Below are 19,202 nucleotides of genomic sequence, written 5' to 3' on the forward strand. Positions count from 1 at the left end.
ATTTCACTAACGACTTTATGATCATCACAGTTTTTTTCTCCTATAGAATATCCTGTGGGGTTGGAGGGTCCAATTATTTCCATGTATCACTTGATAAAATTGCAGCCAGAGTAAGTGGTCATCTCAAAGTTACTAATCTTAAATAACAGAGCTTAAGATAAAACTCAGTTCCTGAGCTTTTAGTCTGTTGGCTAATCCCTGAGACCCTGCCAGTGACGTGTTTCGTAGGGACACAAGAGCCTGGGAACACATAAAATCAATTGATAATTTTAAACCTTGACGGACGATGAGAGGGGCATGCTCAGGGGGAAGAATGGCTGGGAAAGGGTAGAGTTCCGGTCATGGGTAAAAAAGACTTTTTTTACCCAAAGGATTTTGCCCCTTTCTGCTCCCCAAGTTACTCCACAAGGTCCCCAAACCACCCCAACACCGCAGCAGACTCAGGTACTTGAAGGCAATTAATTCCCAGTTGAATAAAATGTTCTATTCCAGAATAAAATGTTATAGACTGAACACAAACAGGAAAGCAGGCAGTAAAAAACAGCCATATAAAATCAAAGTAAAGCGCTCTAAAGGGAGATGTGGCGGTGATGAAAAGAGTATAAAAAACTAAACCTTTATTTTCTCTAACCCTGAAACTGATCTCCTGAGCACCATATACAATTCTTCACTGGCTGATCGGAGAAAGCAGCAGAGATTTAGAAAAGAATAGAGATTCTTTAATAGGTGGGGGGTGGGGGTGGTTATTCTCCATGCCACTCAGCACGAGCAAAGCATCAAGGAACAAATGTGAAGGGAAGGACTTCAGAAAAGCCAGGTTGAGGTTTTCACGGGTGGTAGTGAGTCATCCCTTTCAGGTCTCCCTGGCACCGAAGGGAAAACTGCTCGTGTGTGCCGTGCATCCATGCTTGTGCCCCAGTGTTTCCCTTACAGAGTCCTGTTCTGTTTGGCCACGGCAACTGGCTCAGCCTGACGAGCTGAGAGAACAGTGTCAACACTGGGACACTCATCACACATGCCTTTAAAGCACAGTAGAGGCCACCTCGTGAGATGTAAGTAACTTGTTCTCCTCGTCGCAAAAAATATGCCCAAATATAAGGTTGATTATAATGGCAACAACCTTCCCAGTGAAAAATGGAATATTAGAACCATGCATGTTTCTAAGGAGCTCACTAAGGCAAAGAGAGACCAAGGAGTAAGACAAGACCAAACATCCACGTGGAAGGAGAACCGCATCTGGAACCTGTGTCTCCTCTGTATAGACCACGTCACTGCACTTTCCACTGCCAGAGAGTGTATGGAATTCTGGGTAAGTGCTCTGAAAGCATTAGTCTAAAATTTTCAGAAGTACTTGGAGGAAGTTAAATCATACATTTGGGGGGGTGTCGGAAGATGTAAGCACCAACAGGTGTGTGCATTTGCTAAAGAGACCGCTCCACTATTCAATAGCATCAACTCCTAAGAGGCATGAACATTAGGAGGGAGGGAGCAACATAACCCATAAATAACTCTTAACTGGAATAGACAGAGAAGCAAATGGTGGGAACGCTTCTTTGATTTAGGGGAAGGTCCTGAAGGGCTATCTTTACCTGAAAGCTTCATAGTAAGGAGCCTGATAGCATGACCAAACTTTGCAGGTGAAGATGTTTTGAAGAGCTCAGAAAATAAAGTAGCTTCGGAAAGGGGAGAAGGTGAGATCCTTCAAGGTTAGCAAGGGTTATCTGTTTGCCTCTTCAATTATTTTTTAAAATATCCAAAATAAAAATGCATTTCAGAGAAAAAAGAAACACCAATTCTTCTAAACCTATCAAAAGAAGCCCAAATTTACTCAGAATGAAAGAAATGCATATTTGAGCACTGAAGTATTCCTTTCACTGTCAGATTGACAAAGGTTCAAAATCTGGGTCGTACACAGTGTTGGCCAGGGTGTGGGGAAGCAAGCACACTCACCATCGGTGGGAGCGTCAGCTGGGGCCGTGCTGTCGGCAGGCAGCCAAATCAGGAATGTCATTCCCTCCGGCCCAGCAGTCCTGCTTCAGAGACATCGTCCCACATGACTACGTATGCAGAGTCGCGTGTATAACAAGACTGTTCACCATAGCGTTGTTCATAATAACAAGAGACTAGAAACAACCTAAATGTCCATCAAGAAAAGACTGATTGACTCCATTTTGGGACACTCCTATGCAATGAAATGCCACTCAGACATATAAAAGAACACATTCTGTCTATCTGTAATAGCGTGGTCCAATGTTCAAGTGAGAAAAACCCTGCCAGGTATAGAAGGCTATGAGTAGCATGCTCCTACCTGTGTTTAAAAAGGAAGAGAGATATACATACAGTTGTGGATGTTAACATAGATATAAATAAATTTTTATGAGGAAATTTATATATATATATATATATATATATATATAGAACATTTTACTTATGTCTATGTTAACATATAGATATGTTTATGTTATAGTAATAGTTGCTTCTGGGGAGAAGGCTTAGGGGTCTATATCCCCTTTTGTACTTTTTTGCAAAACGATTAGTTACTTTTTAAATGTAGTATAAAGTAAGGGGAGCTGTCATTTCTTCACTCTCAGAATTCTAACAAACTAATCCTGAGGCAGGAGAAAACTTTAGTTAAAGAAAATGCTCACAGAGAAGGAAGAGTTCTGGCTATTCACCGCCAAAGAAGGAAACCCATTTAGTTTTAGTCTCTGTTGAGAATACTCATAAAATGTCTGAGTTTCTTCTTCTGTCCAGGCAGGTCCTGCCCAGGGGACATAATGCAACCTTTCTCTGAGCACCCGGCAGTGTCTTGTGCCCGGAGTTCTTGACAGCCCTTTTCATGACGGGAGGTGGATCTAATCCGATCCTGACGCCATTCTGTAAGAGTGTTGTTCCTCACTCACAGAAATGGAACTTTGAAAAAAAAAAGTCTTCAGGTTGATGAGGATTCTAATTAGTTAGATTTCAGTTTATTAAAATCCAGCTAATTAGAATCACAAGGAACCCACGGTTTTAGGATCAGCTAAATTCAAGTCTCATCTTTGGAAATGATGAGTTAGATTCAAGATGAATAATAAGAAACAGAATATGTCAACATAGGTTTCTATGAATTAGTCTTGAAGGAGTAATAATAATTTATAAAACATACACATCTGAAACAATTTGAGAACAGTATCAAAGTAGTAAATAATAGGTTGCTTTACAACAAACAACAAGTGTTGGAGAGGTTGTGAAGAAAAGGGGACCCTAGTGCACTGTTGGTGGGAATGCAGACTGGTACAACCACTATGGAAAGCAGTATGGAACTTCCTCAGAAAACTAAAAATGGATCTGCCTTTTGACCCAGCAATTCCACTGTTGGCACTATATCCTAAGAACCCTGAAACACCAATCCAAAAGAACCTTTGCACCCCGATGTTCATAGCAGCACAATTTACAATAACTAAGTGCTGGAAGCAACCTAGATGCCCATCAGTAAATGAATGGATCAAAAAACCATGGTACATTTACACAATGGAATTCTGTGCAGCAGAAAGAAAGAAGGAGCTCCTACCCTTTGCAACAGCATGGATGGAGCTGAAGAGCATTATGCTAAGCGAAATAAGCCAGGCAGTGAAAGACAAATACCATATGATCTCACCTTTAACAGGAACCTAAACAACAAAACAAAGAAACAAGCAAAATATAACCAAAGACACTGAAATAGAGGACAGGCTGACAGTGACCAGAGGGGAGAGGGGAGGGAATTTCAGGGGAGAATGGGAAGGGTTCACAGGAACAAGTATAAAGGACACATGGACAAAAACTAGGCGGGGGGTGGAAATGGGAGGGAGGTGGGGAGGGATGGGTGGGTGGGTTGGGATGGGAATAAAGGACAGAAAAATGTACTTGAACAATGTTTAAAATAAAATTTAAAAAAATAATAGGTTGCTTTAGGTAAATCAATCCTTTAAAAAATTCTATTATGCCTTCCAACAAAGCCATAATATTTTGAAAATGAATCACTCAAGGAAATATAATTTAAGGATAATATTTTAATTTCTTTTCAGAAAATATGTGATATTTGTATTCACTTAGTATTGATTACTTTTGGTCATTCTACAAAGTGCAATAGTTTAACAGGACTTTTGAGAAGGACCCAACTTACACTGAGGCATAAATCGTAAACAGGTATTCTCAAAAGGTAAAACTTTATCATGTAAAATATATCATAAACTATGAATGAGATATTGTAAAGATGGAAACAATCTCTTAAGGAAAGTAAAAAAAGATCCTACAGGCTATGAACACTATTGAGGAAGGTTGATCAGAGCATCTGAATGAATAATTAGGTTTTAAGTTTCTTGATTCTTCCATTGAGTACCTAATACAGGGACTAGCATGCAGTAGTAGCCTCTCAGAAAATGTTAACTGAATATACTGCACATGCTTAATAATAAATGCTTCTTGAATGAAGGAAAATATAGGCCACTTCAGAGACCATTCTTTTCCAGCTTTCATTCCTAAGTTGCGTGAATCACAAAAGGGCTGTTGGTCAAATTCCCAAAGGAAGGGAGATCATGTTTTGCTGATGGGAGCATAATTAATATGTGCATATAATAGTCAGTCTATCTTCTGGGCTTTAGGTAATTAAGATCCAGGATAAGTTCTAACATATGTGTCACTTAAAAACAAGTTAAGTTGTACCATCTTGTACCATTATATTCTGCTGGAGTTTATTCTGAAAAAACGAAATCGAGTATTTCTGTATCGATGAGACAAACTAGTGGTTAGGAAAGAGGGGAGGGGCTGGGGGCAGGTAAAATAGAAGGGAATTAAGAGGTACAAAATTCCAGTTATAAAATAAATAAGTCATAGGGACATACTAGACAGCATAAGGAAGACAGTCGATAATATTGTAATAACTTTGGTGATAAATGGTAACTAGACTTACTGTGGGGATTATTCCGTAATATGTATAAATATCAAATCACTATAATGTACACCTGAAACTATGAGATATTTACTGTATGTCAACTATACATTAAAAAAAAAAGAATTCCTACCCGAACAAGTTTTTCTGAATCCCCTCTCCATTTGCTGACAATGGTTGATGCAGAAATGTTAAAGAAGGTTGTTTTGCATTCTGTGGCCACAGCTTTGGCCAGTAAAGTCTTTCCAGTACCTAGAAACACACGTGGAGAAAGTATGAGTGGCATTTGAACTTCCTTTGTCTGCTTACCAACAGAAGTCAGTGTCACGAGCCAAAAAAGGAGGAAGTTGCTCAGTGCTCGTTTGCCCCATCCCAATGTGAGGACAGATGGAGCAACTCATCCTCTGCGTGCGCACTTCATACCAAGACCAAACCAGAAGGCTCTGTTTACCTGGAGGGCCGTAGAGCAGTAGTCCTTTCCAGGGAGAGAGAATGCCTGTAAACAGCTGTGGATACTGTGGGAACAAGGAGCAGTCATGAGGTTTGGTATCAGCACGTCAGTCACGCCCGTGTCACAGGCAAGCTAGTGAAGTTGGAGTCAGCACAGCAGAGCTCTGGAAGCCTGGGCTTCCTTTTACTAAGGCTGGCTGCATATGTATACACATATATGTATCTTAGATATCCCCACTTTACTTTCATACTTCATAGGAATGCACGGCTTAATATGTATGGCTTTTTAAAAGAGCAACTTCTTTTAAGGAAAAGAAAGGCATGTGTAGGTACTTTTCCTCTCCATTACAATAGTTATTTCTTACACGCATAGCATTATTTCTGCCACATACCCCCCCCCAAGTTCTATATGCAGAACATTTGGCAATCTTTGAAGACCTAGCAGGTGGGAACTTTAAGAGAAGCACTAGAACCAATAAATACAGGTGTACAAAGTCTGTCTAGAAGGTAGCCAGCTATGTAATATGAAAAATAAAGACATTTATTGAAGAAGATACAGGATACAAGAAACACTGCACATAGAACAATGATGCCATACCCCTTCAAAGCAGGCCCCTTGGGACTTCACACAGTTGTCCCAACTGCCCTCAGCTGCCCCATTGTGTTTTCCTGAATCTCACTGATGGTCTGAAATCTCTTCCCTTTCAGAGGTGATTTTAGTTTTGGGAAAAGCTAGAAGTCACGGAGTGCCAAATCTGGGCTATAGCAGGGCTGAGTCACCTGGGTGATTTGACATTTCGAAAAAAAACTCTGCATGAGACATGATGCATGAGCAGGCGCATTGTCATGATGAAGCTACTAATCACCAGATAGGCCTTCTGAATCATATGAATAGTTTCCAAAGAGAGACGTTCAAGTTTCACTCAAAATTTAATGCAGACTTGTTGCTCTACTCACTCAGTCATTCTGAATGCGATGGCCACGCAGTGCACATGCTCATTCAGTGGTGTCTATGGCCCCCACTGACTAGTACAGTGAAGCTGTCATTGTCACACATAAGCATTTCAGTCCTCTCTCCTTGTCTGCCAGGTTTCATCGGTGCCATGAAAAACCATCCTCGTTACATTAACAATGGATGGAATTTTTTCAGACAGACCTCGTATGTGAAGAAAGCACAAAACTATGGTGAAGGCTGATTTAGAAGCTGGGAACAGTCAGTGCTGAGTGCACTGACATTATGAGACACTAGCTCTAAACAACACATGCATGGACTTCAGTGAATCTCTCCCATTAGTTCCAGTTCAAACAATCTAGATGCAGGGGTGTCCAGCTCGTAGCCTGCATGCCACATGAGGCCCAGGATAGCTATGAATGCGACCCAACACAAAATTGTAAAGTTACTTAAAACATTATGAGATGTTTTTATTATTACATGTCATAATGTATTTAATGTGTGGCAAGACAACACTTCTTCTTCCAGTGTGGCCCAGAGATGCCAAGTTGGACACCTCTGATACACCATGGGTAGGGTTGGTAGGGAACAACCCGAAGGAAAGACAATGGTAAAATTAGAGCTAGCTATCAGTATCTTGCAGATGCTAATGCCAAATCTCTAATATACAGAGCTTGTAATACCATGGAGATAACACATCCAGAGAGTTTCATGAGATGTTCTATCCTTTCCAGAAGTCTTGTACTACAGGGCCACTCAGAGGATGTGGTGAATAAACTACTAATTCTGAACACCAGTATATTTCTTATTCACCTATCTTAACACAAGGAAAAAAGGGGGGAAAACACAATCCAAGTTTATTGATTTTTGTCTCATTAGAATAGAAGCATCCAAAAATCAGGAGCTATATGAGTTCCGCGATAAAAATGGGTTATTCCATACATTTATAATCCCAACTGCGTAAGATTACAAAAAAAATGGCCATAAGTTATTTGCAGCTCCATCCACCAAGAAGGAGAGTATATTTCTCCACCACCTGAATCTGGATTTGCCCTCGTGATTTTGGCCAATGGCAAATCTCAAGGACATTAGCAAATATAAGAAAAAGCTTGACAATATAATACTAATTAATATGAGGAATGTAAGAAGAGACATGGAAAATACTCATGGATTGGGACCTGCCTGCCCTTCCTTGCTTCTGTCTGGGAACCCTCTGCCACCATGTGAATGAACAGGATTTGGCTGGCCTGCTGGAGGATGCGAGGTACAAGGAGAGAGGTCTCAGCTGCCCTGTTTATCCCACCTTTCTGAGCCTCTCCATCTTTTCCAACCACCGTGCCTCATGCCCCAGACACGTGAATGAGGCTAGCCAGTATCGTCTGGAAGAGAGAGGAGCTAGCCCAGCTGAGCCCTGTCCAAAGTGCCTACCCACAGAACTGCAAGCAAATAAATGATTGTTGTTTCAAAGGCACTACATTTTGGGGAGGTTTGTTAACCAAACGTGGAGAGTCTTGTTTACCGTTTCTCTTCTTGTTCAATGAGCCACTCGGCACAAAGACTTGCCAGGAGCAAGCAATGCTAGCTTTACTGGCCAGTGGCCTGGAAGGGGCTGTCTAGTCTTTACAGCAGCCAAAGCAAAGCCCCAGATGCTGGGGGTTTGTATGTGTGTGTGAGGGAAGGTAGATCTATGAAAGCAAGTGAGCGGCCCTGTCCGACCGGAAGTTTTTCTGCTATAGTATATTTTTAGGGCGGCAGACTAATTTGAACCAGTCTCTAGGAACTGACAAACTATATATTTGGAGTTAATATTACCACTTAGAGCAGACACCTACCTTGAACCCACATGTAACATTTCCAACTGCCTAGAATGGACTGGGCCTTGGTACTCCAGTATGGACAAAGAATTGTGACATGGGCAGAAGTTTAACTTACGGACAGAAAATCATCCTGTGCTTCTCTCCCTGCTGGGTGTATGACATACAGCTTGTCCAGGGGGTAATGAACAGAAATAACCCCCAAGAGGCTTCCCATCCTTACCCTTATAGGATACACAACAGCTTCTTTGACTAACTGCTTGGCTGCATCGAGTCCAATAATGTCATTCCACTTTATGTTTGGATTATGGAGATAAATGTCCTGCAATGCACATTTGATCATTTTGTTAAAACTAATGTTTCCCTCCACAGCTGTAATAAACACAGGAGCCACAGAATACTTGACTTACAATAGGACATAAACAGCTGGTGATAAAAAAATTTTTATGTTTGATATATGTATATATGCACATTGTCATTTTGCATTGGTTCATCAAAGGGATACCGTAAGAATATCCAATGATTTTCCCTGAGATATTGATAATATAATATGGTACTTTTAGGGGAAAAAAGAAGCTCCTAACGATGCAGCTTTTTTTTATACCTGTCTTCAGTCAATAGCGAAGCGTGCTGATTTATGACCGTAATCAAAGAAACTACAGAATATGCCCTCAAATTACATTAGCTTTTACTGCAAAATATAGTTCCTAGCCAGTGCCTGGACTCTCTCTTGCTCCTTGATCTCGTAAACACTTTCTTAATTTGTTGCATGAAGAGATAATGCTCCTCTGAAACCAATTTCTCTTTTTCCCTAGTGATTGCTCCCTCCTTCCATCAAGAGCAATTGCTTCTACAAAATTCAGGGAAGCCAACAACCAAGCAAAAGTGAGTTTCCCCCTTTTGTGAAGAGCCCTGTGGCAACCACCTGGGGTAATCAATTAAGGTAGCTGTTACTGATAACTCATTTACAGTTTCCAAACTGCAATTTCACAAGACGCCTCAAAACTGTCACTCAGGGGCCTTTCTCAGTAGGAGCTGTTTCAGGCAAACTGAATATCCAGGGTGTTACAGTTTTTCAAAAAGCCTCTTTTCCAAAGTCATTCTGATGACTACAGAACAATCTGGAAACTATTTTTATACTTACTTAATTTTTAAATAAGTAATACATGCACACATTTAAAAATATAAAAATCCATGTTTAAAATGCTGGTGAGATATCGTGCTCCAACTCCTGACCTCCATCCTCCCGGTTCCCTTCACCCACAAGTGATGGCTTTATTAGAGATGCTATTTATACAGGAGATTTGGGTCATGCCTAATATGCATGATCCTCTTCTGGAGGGAGCGAAAGAGAAGGGTCTCAGTCTTCCAAGATCTTGGGAGAAACCACCATGTCTTTAAAGCCTGGATCCGCATGTCCACCAGCCACTCACAGATAACAGCAGTATTTCTTGCCCCCTTCTAATGCTGACATTGAGTTCCACATGGTAGTGCTCAGCTTCCCAATGAGAAGGTTTTCCCTGCGGGAATCGAACCTTACCCACCAGTACTCAACAGGGCAGCCTCGTGAAGTGGTGCGCTCCCTGTCACTGTGAGCATTCGAGCAGCGGCTGGAGGGCCGCCTCCCACGGTACCATCGAAAGGATTCCAGACAGAATCATTTCAGGCCACTTCCATTCTCCAACTCTAGCATCACTAGTCATGCTATCCTTTTGCAGAAATAGTAATGAGACTATTGATTTCTGTGGCCATGAAAAATATTTTTCTCTGCTTTCTTATGCATCCCAGTTACCACAACCTGGCTCAATCCCTCATCCTCTCTCTCAGTTATTAACTTCAGAGCTGGTCTCCCTATCTCCATTTCTCTAATGTCTACCCACCGCACTGTCATGAGAGCAAGCTATCTAAAAGCACATTTGAATATCCCATTTTCAATGGACACCTTAGAAAGATTCCACACCTCCTACAGGCAGGTTCCTGGCCCTGGGCCCTGTTCACTGCACCCTTACTCCAGAACCCTGGCCTCTCTCTCCAGCCCCATTTCCCAGCACTCCTTGCATCTTACTTGCATCTTACTTGACTCATTAGAAATACTGCACAATTGATACAGTTTCACAGGTGTTACCTTTGCCCAGAATGCCCCCACCATCCGTCTTACACTCTTTTTCCTGTGGTTATTTCCTGGATATCTTCTTCCCTGACACTTTCCCTTCCCTCTGACACAAACGCTCCACCTTTACGCTCTCAAAGTCCACCTTGCCCGTGGGACAGGAAACTCTTGCACCAGGACCGTGTTGATGGGCTCACCGTTGTGTTCCAGCCCATGGCACACGCTGGCACATAGTGAGCACATGGTGAAGAACTGCTGGACTGAAAGAGAGGTCTGGGAACCCTAAACCACTCAGTCACTGAGCAGTTTTTTGCATCATTTTAAACATTTGTCTGAGCTTGCCTAGATTTCAGTCTTTCCTGAAATACAACATTGTTAGAAATTAGAAAGTCTCCATAACTCAGGAACCCCTTCTGTTCCCAAGGAACTTGCCCAAAGTCTCATAGCCAGAAAGCAGAGGATCTAGACATCAAACCCGGGTCAACCAATTCCAGACCCTGTGTCGTGAACCAGAAGACTTTCCTGCCTTAGATTCGGGCAGAGCGGGGTGAGGGCAGCGTTCAAAAGTCAGTAGCCTGGATGGTAAGCTCTTTCCCCTTAATCCTGCTTCTCACGGAAATTTCCACTTATGAAATCATCAGATTACTGACATCTTTCTTCCTAGGCTTTGACTATTTAAACAAGAGCCAGACAGGCTCTTTCTTTCTCTAAAATGCTTTTCTTTCCTTAACTCTTGGCTCAGCTTAAAACCTTTCACCTGTCCCTTACTTTCCAACTCCTTTTCCCTTTTGTTTTCTTGGCCTCTATAGTGAGATGGTGGGCTTTTTCTATTGTAATTTTATGATTCCATAATTTATTTATCATGCATTATTGTGCCTCTGAACAATATGACAGCCTTTGCAAGTAGGGGCACTTTATAAATAAATGATCATATTTATTGGTATTAATAAAAGAAGCCACCCATGATGCTCCAGGAGCCCCAGTGCACCTCCGTGAGTTTGTGAATTGAATATCAGACCTTACCCGGCTCACCACCGCGGCCAGTTCTCGCATCTCACTGTTCATGCCGATAAAGGCACTCAGAGGCTTCAGCAGTCGCTCCTGGCAATGGGAACACAGAACCTCTCGTTACAATATTGCCTGGTGATTTGGGAAGGAAAACAGGGCATGGATCACAGTGACACAAATGGTGGCAGCCTGCTGTGACCTTCTGACCCTCCTCAAGGCTTCCCTGGACCTAAAATTGTATTTTTAAGTTATTCTGGATTTGGGCCGTTTACAAGATGAATGTTACATTTTAGCCACTTACTGAGGGGTCTGGGTTACAGTCGAAGCTGTTCAAGCCAAGTTTGCTGGTGGTTCCTTTGATGACATCTGTGAGCAGCCCTCGGAAGTCAATGATTTGGCCCTGAAAGGGAGTAATGGTTATTTACACCATTAAAACGTGAGGAAAGACTATCTTTCATAGCTCGGCTTCATTAAACCAAGACACATTTATGTTCCGTGATGGGCAGGGCAAACTTAAAGTGAGGCTTTAAAAAGCACCTGCACTAGTAATGAACAAGGTAATTTCCTAAGGTTGGGGCACTCTAGAATAAAAAACAAGTTGTAAATAAATTCTTTAGAATGGAGTTGGTTTGAATAGAAATCCACAAGTGTTTTTCAGTTCCTGACACGTGCCACTGGCTTCCTTCCACGTCTGTGTCCCCTGTGCTGTCTCCTCCTTCGGAAACATCCCCCACGCAGGGAGAACGTGCGGGCACACGAGTGATGACAGTTCCTGTTTCCTGCCATGGGCCGTCAGCACTCAGCAGAGTACCTGGTGCAAAACAGGCGTGCGAGGTACCCTGTGAAGATTATTTCCAATTCTTTTCTTTTTAATTTAAAAATTTTTCTATTGCAGTTTACATTCAATATTATCTCATATTAATTAGTGGTTAGACAATCATATAATTTACAAAGGGTTCCCCCTGATATCTCCAGTACCTACCTGATGCCATACATAGTTATTACAATATTATCGTCTATATTTCCTATTGTGTACTTTCCATCCCCATGACAGTTTCGTAACTACCAATCTGTACTTTTGGTGATTTCTGATTCTATTAACACCTCTGCTAACCAGGCATGGTGTCCTCATTTCATAGATGTGGAGGTAAGGCCAGGGAAGTTAAGTGATCTGCCCAGGGCCACACAGCTAACAGGTGACTTCAGGCCAGGATTCAAACTCAGATCCCTGTCTCCCACCCTCCTTCCAACACCCCCTTGTCTCCCCTCGAGGAAGAAGGAAGAAGGAAGGATGTGTGGGAGAACAAATGACAGTAACTGTAGCTGGCGCTCATTGAGTGTTTACTGTGTGTTGGGCACCCTACTAGGCCCTCCATTCATGATGACATTTAAAGCGCCCTGCCCTCTGATGATTTCCATTTTACAGAGATGAGAGATGAGGCTTGGAGAGATTAAACAACTTGAGCAAGGTTACACGGCTGGGAAGGTCTGAGCTGTGCTTTGAACCTGGGCAAGCTGACTCCAAAGCCATGAATTACCTTGAAGAGCAATACGCCTAGGAAATTTGCAAGGGGAACCGGGGAATCCTGAAGCCAAGGGCCCTAACGTGGCAGTGAGAGACACATTTTGGAGATCAGCCCCCTGGCCCTACACCCTCACTTAGCTTATGAACATTTGAAATGCTAGGGAGAAAATCATGTACATTTTACCCTGAGGACATTTCTGCTGAAAGAGAATTTATAGCCAGACTCTTTCAAAGGTTAAGTGCTGGGTTAAATCGTCCTTTCCTTATGACCTGATCAGAAACATCCATTCATATGAACTTGAGACATTCAGGAGAGAAACCAATGCCATAAAACTGCTGGGCACAAGACTGCCTGAAAATACAATGACAGCTGTACAGGTGAACAGGAGGATATTTCTCCGTGGGAGGCACTGATTCCAATGGTAGTATCTCCCGCAATCACTCATACAGTTGAGGCCCTGACAAGAAGCCAGTTCAGGCCAATGAGATGGCACCCTTGCTTTCCAAGGAGATGCTGCCAGCTTCCCCTCCAAACACAAACAACCCCGAGTTGGGTTTGGTGGAGAAGAGTCGGCCAGGTGTAAGCCCACAGTCCTGGAGTTTGAGAATGTGACCAAAGAAGGACAGATGACTCTTAAAGAAATACGACCCAGAAATTACAATCAGGAGGTGTGTTGGTGTTGATGCTGCTTTTCATTTCCAACTGACATGTTTTACCTACCTTTTGCCTGTATCCACTCAACTGGATCTTTTCTTTCTTTCTTTTTAAAGATTTTATTTATTTATTTTTTTAGAGAGGGAAGGGAGGGAGAAAGAGAGAGAGAGAGAGAAACATCAATGTGTGGTTGTTGGGGGCGGTGGCCTGCATCCCAGGCATGTGCCCTGACTGGGAGTTGAACCTGTGACACCTTGGTTCGCAGCCCATGCTCAATCCACTGAGCTACGCCAGCCAGGGCTCAACCGGGTCTTTTCTGTTTCAGAAATTATGATTTACAAGTCAGGACATGAGGTTCATCATGAAAGAGGTGGAATATCTATCAAGGACAAGATCAGCTGTCTGGTAACAGAGGTTTCGTGGTTCCCTGGGAATTACAATGTTCCAGCTGAAGCCAGACCTCCGAGGAGGAGAGAGGTGATGCTACTAATCAACAACCAGTGATGGGGCAGGAATGAATGAGCATGCGGCCACAGCTTCTTAAATAATGTAAAACAGTCATGCCCATGTTTATTATTTTAATCACAAAAGGCTTAAACTGCAAGGAACATCGGAAGCCATCCCTCCAAACCCCTGAACTTACAGAGGAGGAAACTTAGAGATGGGGCAGTTCATTCAAGTTCATTCATCCAGAAGGAAGATTCAGACCAGAACCCCCAGGGTTTGAATCCTCACAGCCACTTCCCACTTCAACTCACAGCCGACCTACGATCATTACATATTAACTTTTCTGTTAGGCAAAAATAATGCTTTTATTTTCATTTTTAAAAGATTTTATTTATTTATTTTTAGAGAGGGAAGGGAGGGAGAAAGAGAGAGAGAAACATCAATGTGCAGTTGCTGGGGGCCATGGCCTGCAACCCAGGCATGTGCCCTGACTGGGAATCGAACCTGCGACACTTTGGTTTGCAACCTGAGCTCAATCCACTGCGCTATGCCAGCCAGGGCTTATTTTCACTTTTAAAATGGAAAATAAAATTCCCCTTTTGGTGTCAGGTGTATGAGTTCCACTTACTTTGTGGGGATGGACGTTTTCTTCTCTGCCACCTCTGTTGATTCCTGATATGCTTAAGCCAAAGTCAGTGGTCTCCGTGCAAGCATTACTCACAACCTCCTAAAGAAAGGGGAAGACAGGCCGAAGTCAGCTATGGAAGGCAACACAGAGACACTGGTTGTAGCTGCCTGTCCCATCATGCTGAATCAAATGCTGGAGGTCAGCTCTGTACATGGGAAACCCAGTGTGTAATTTGGCCACTTCTATGTAGCCCCAAGAGGAATTAATTATCTGCCTATGCCATGGAAGGAGCTGGCCTTGGAAACCAGAGGCTCCGAGCAGCTTTTCCAGTGGAAGAAACAGTTGGGTCTCATCCATCACCACTCGCTGGCTTGCCTTTTCTCCCATGACCAGGGGCGTTTGTGGCCAGGGGTGGCCGAGTTTGGAGAGGCAGCAGAGTCAGCCAGCTCCTGTGGGATTTATCCTGCTGCTCCTCCACTTCTCTTCTGCCTGGGTCGGACTGCAATGGCCAGGCCAGCCCACCTCTTTGAGGGTGAGACGCTCCTTTTGACCAACTTTGACCAACTGGGTTTTGTGATTATTTCTTTCTATCCCACCAGACATCTTTGATGTTGATTCTGTTTCACAATTTCTATCAGTTTTCTTTCCTTGGAAACCTGGTATGATTTGTTTTGAACCAGGAGGTTCTCTGCACGGATCTCCTGAGTCAGGAGCTGCTGGTTTTACCTGCCTGCTGGGCTCTCTCTTCCTGTTGCCCATCTCCTCCCCAAGGAAGCCCAGTGTGGGGGTCTGAGGTAAAATAACCATGTGCATTTTGGAAAAACCCAGCAGGAGATTCTGAGACTCTGAAGCTCAGCCACACACAGGACTACCACTGGCCTATCTTTAGGAACCCAGGAATGTGCTTCAGGACAGGAAGACCTGCCAACTACAGTGACCTGGGAAGGGAGGACCGAACTCTTCAACAACCAGGGCGTCCTGCTATGGCTGGGCCCAGGACTCACCCTGCAAGGCCTGTTACCCAGCACAGCCTGGAGGACAGGCTGAGGGAGAAAGGAGCCATCCTACACATATTGAGAAAATTAGGAAGACTAGGGATTTGCCTGTGGTTTTAATCTAGCAAATTGGAAGAAAATGTGCAATTTAATGAAATCATCCAGCAATTTTAAAAACGTAGGTCCTCAAATAAATTAATTTTTAAAATGTGACTCTTTTCTTGGAGCTAGTTCTCAATCACCTGCGATTTTACCAACACCAAGCAAAGCGTTCCCAACCTGTTTAGGGTGTTCCTTATGGAGGGGTTTGGCTTCCCCTGGCTTCCCCACTGTGGTTTTGGACCGTGGCCTCAGCTGACTGATCTTGGGAAGATTTTCACAATTGTCACTCATCACCCTAGGGGAGGAAACAAAGACCGTGAAGGAAACCATTCTAACCACTTAGTTTGAGGTAACTAAATGATTTGTGGTACGAGCTTAAGGCGAGTTCTTGAAAGATTGGCGGGTGCACCGCAATGAGGCCCTTCTGTGTGCACCACCCCCACCCCCCGTGCTGCCCATCCAAGCCCTCACTCACTCAGTCCCTCCATTGGGATCCTCCCAGACCAGGCTAGAGGGCCCACCTCCTCCTGGAGGCCCCCCAACTCACTCTCTTCACTTCCCTTTCATGCCCCCTGGCTCCAGCCATTCTGTAAATAGCTTTATTTTCCCAAGAACACATTGCTTTACAAACATCCTTCCGTTGTTTCTTTTCACCTTTTTTAAAGAGCAGCACTCAGACCAGAGAAAGGTACAGGAGAGGAAGGAATCTTCCACTCAAATTAATGAGCATTAGGAAGCCCAGGAATGGTAATGGGGAACATACAATGTGGAAGGAAGGATGGAAGGGAGGGAGGGAGGGAAGGAGGGAGGGAGGGAGGGAGGGAGGAAGGAAGGAAGGAAGGAAGGAAGGAAGGAAGGGAGGGAGGGAGGGAGGGAGGGAGGGAGGGAGGAAGCCAACCCAAGGATTTGTCCATGGCTTCATCCAGTATGCAGGGTGCGGCCCTGCCTACTTGAAATACCTCCCATCACGTTGTGTACAATAAACAGCAAAAGGGGCCCTGGCTGGGTGGCTCAGTTGATTGGAGCATCATCCCATACACCAGAAAGGTTGCGGGTTTGATCCCTAGTCAGAGCACATGGGGAGGCAACTGATTGATCAATGTTTCGCTCACATATCTCTCTCTCTCTCTCTCTCTCTCTCTTCCCCACTTCTCTCTCTCCCCCTCCCTTTTCTCTTTCTAAAAATCAATAAACATATCCTCAAGTGAAGATTAAAAAAATATCAAAAGGTGCCCGTGGAAGAAAAACCACCTTACCTCATCTCTGTTGTCACAGACCACTCATATTTGTAAAACAACTGTTCACCAGAATCATGCGCTTCGGGCACAACAATGTGAGAACAGTGGCTAACCGTGGCGGAGGTGAGAGGCGCTGGCTGGGAAGGGGCCCTGCTGTTGGGCCGCCAGTGCGTTCGGCCGTGTGGACGTTACACATAAATACAGAGAGGACTTGCGTGGGAGCGGACCATGAATGCCCAAATCATCAGTTCTTTGGTTCTCTCCGTTTTCTTGTCCTTACATGTGAGATGCATTTGCAGGGGGAATTTCTAGAATTTTTCTCCCCACTTTCAACTCCATTCCTTTGTGCGAAGGAAGAAGTTATTCATGCCTGATATGTATGCATAGCTATTTCGCCAGCAAGACCATCCGCACCAACACCACCAATGTTCGAACATGGTGGCCCAGTGTCGGCCTGTGGGGACAAATGTCATGAGAGGTGACCAACTGCCAGTTTCTCAGGGTGTCTGGCTTTCATTTGTAAATTAAGAATAAGAACGGCTGTCCCTCAGGCCTTTTCCTGGCACAACAATGAAATATCTATGAAATGAACACCAAATATTTACTAGTGCAAACCCTTGTGAACAGCATTAATTTAAATGAATAGAATACACACACACACACACACACACACACACACACAGAGTTAAATTTGCATCAACACCCATGTAAGGCTCTCAGGGGCCTGGGAGTCTATTTTCCCATTGTGATTTCCTACTGGAGGCAGCTGACTCACACATTTGCTTTCACACAACCAAACCAAGTGCACTAATGTGCAGTTCAGTTCCAATCAGCTCTAACAATGGTAAAATTCTTCCTAACATGGAACCAAATTCACCCACGTTAACTCCAGTCACCCACAAGTCCTAGGTGTGCCCCATGGAATTTGCAAAGAAAGTTCCAATCTGTCTTTGGAGAGGAAGACAGCCACTGCCTCGCTTTAGGGACCATCGCCACCGCAAGTTTTCTGTTCTTCAAGCTAGACACTCTCAGGTGCTCCTCCAGTCACTCCCAAGCTCATCTGGCTTCCAGATTCTTACTCCTCCTGGTCACCTTCCCTTTACCCGCTGCCTCTGACCAGAGTGGAGTCACCTCCTCCTTTCTGGACACTATTTCTATTGACGAGACCCGAGGCCGCGCTGGCAGTCACACCACACTGTGGGCTCGCACTGCGTCTGCAGTTCACTCAGATTCCTGGGTTTCTGCCTTTATAGTAGGGGGGCTGTTTGTTGTGGATCTGTGGTTACAGCGTAAACCATACTTCATTAAATTTCCTCTTACTATTTTGGGCCCATCTCCCAAGCAATCGGGATCTTTTGGCATTCTAATGCTGTCATCTGTCACATTAAAGAACCTTTCGTCCTTTGGGTTAGCTAATTTGTCAGCAAATCTCTAAACAGGGAGCTTGCTCTCTGGTGTGAGATGCAAGAATTGGAAAAAGGCACTTCCACTTGTTAATAGCCAGTCTCATGACACAACCTCTCATTTCAACAACTATCTTTGAGTGTAAAATTGTAGACAAGCACCATTTATTATTTTCCTAGTTATCCTTCCTGACTCCAGCCACATGCTATCCAACCTTCATGTTTATTGATTCAAACATCTACTCAGAGAAGAGCTGGAGGAACCCCCAGCCACCACACTCTATCCCCAAAGGGAAGCTAAGTGCTCCAATGACATTTGCTCACAGAATGTTCTGCCAGGTAAGAAATGCTGAGCAAATTCCAAGCATGAACGTGTGGCTGAAAAAGAATCAGAATGCAAATGTGTTCCCCAAAGTTGACCTCACAAAATGCTCCTCGCTGATTTTATTCACAAGTAGTTATTTGTTACCAGAGTCTGACTAGCTTTATGGAAATTATAAGTAAAAGAATACCACTGGTCAAGACAATGAAACCGCTCCTAAGGGATAGCACGGAGCGAGGGCAGCCTTGGGCACAGTGTTCCTACTGTACCGTCATGATGTATGTGGGGCCCATGGCCACTTCATAAGCGATGCCAATCAGCCCTGGGAGGTGTCTGCTTTTTCCTTCTTACGCTGTAGACCAGGGGCTGGAGTCCCGAGAGCAGGGAACGTAGCAGGGCACATGGACCTCATACCTCCTGAAGGCCTACTGAGTTGCTTGTGATTATAATCTAAGTTTTCTTCAACTGTGTTCTAAGATTTAAAGAAATTTAGTTCCCTGACTGAATGGCTGCAGGGCCCCTATTGGAACCCCACTTTGACCTTCCCCTGAGGTCAGGGCCTTGTTATAACAGCAGAAATCTACAGGCCTTCGTGCCCCAAAGCTATGCCATGCTGGGCAGCCGTGCCCTGGCACTGACCA

General features: G+C 43.9%; 1 protein-coding gene and 1 long non-coding RNA gene across 5 annotated transcripts in view; one reads left to right on the forward strand and one right to left on the reverse strand.

Moving 5' to 3' along the window:
• Positions 1 to 19,202, reverse strand: part of KATNAL2 (katanin catalytic subunit A1 like 2) — a 62,978-nt gene that overhangs the window by 17,231 nt on the left and 26,545 nt on the right. For 3 of the 4 annotated variants that reach the window (XM_028524486.2, XM_036010250.1, XM_036010251.1), the window contains exons 5-11: positions 15,776 to 15,893; positions 14,502 to 14,600; positions 11,548 to 11,646; positions 11,262 to 11,339; positions 8,352 to 8,450; positions 5,364 to 5,427; positions 5,046 to 5,164 (exon numbers count right to left, since the gene is read on the reverse strand). In XM_028524486.2, the coding sequence (XP_028380287.1) occupies positions 5,046 to 5,164; positions 5,364 to 5,427; positions 8,352 to 8,450; positions 11,262 to 11,339; positions 11,548 to 11,646; positions 14,502 to 14,600; positions 15,776 to 15,893 (676 nt within the window). The remainder of the gene's footprint in view (positions 1 to 5,045; positions 5,165 to 5,363; positions 5,428 to 8,351; positions 8,451 to 11,261; positions 11,340 to 11,547; positions 11,647 to 14,501; positions 14,601 to 15,775; positions 15,894 to 19,202) is intronic. The other variant, XM_036010252.1, reaches the window with a different exon arrangement.
• LOC118496946 lies at positions 1,045 to 18,829 on the forward strand. The gene is made up of 3 exons (XR_004899500.1): positions 1,045 to 1,309; positions 8,944 to 9,013; positions 18,420 to 18,829. It is a non-coding gene; the product is annotated as an uncharacterized LOC118496946 (long non-coding RNA).

This window comes from Phyllostomus discolor, chromosome 9, assembly GCF_004126475.2.
Source record: "Phyllostomus discolor isolate MPI-MPIP mPhyDis1 chromosome 9, mPhyDis1.pri.v3, whole genome shotgun sequence".
Classification (NCBI taxonomy): domain Eukaryota; kingdom Metazoa; phylum Chordata; class Mammalia; order Chiroptera; family Phyllostomidae; genus Phyllostomus; species Phyllostomus discolor.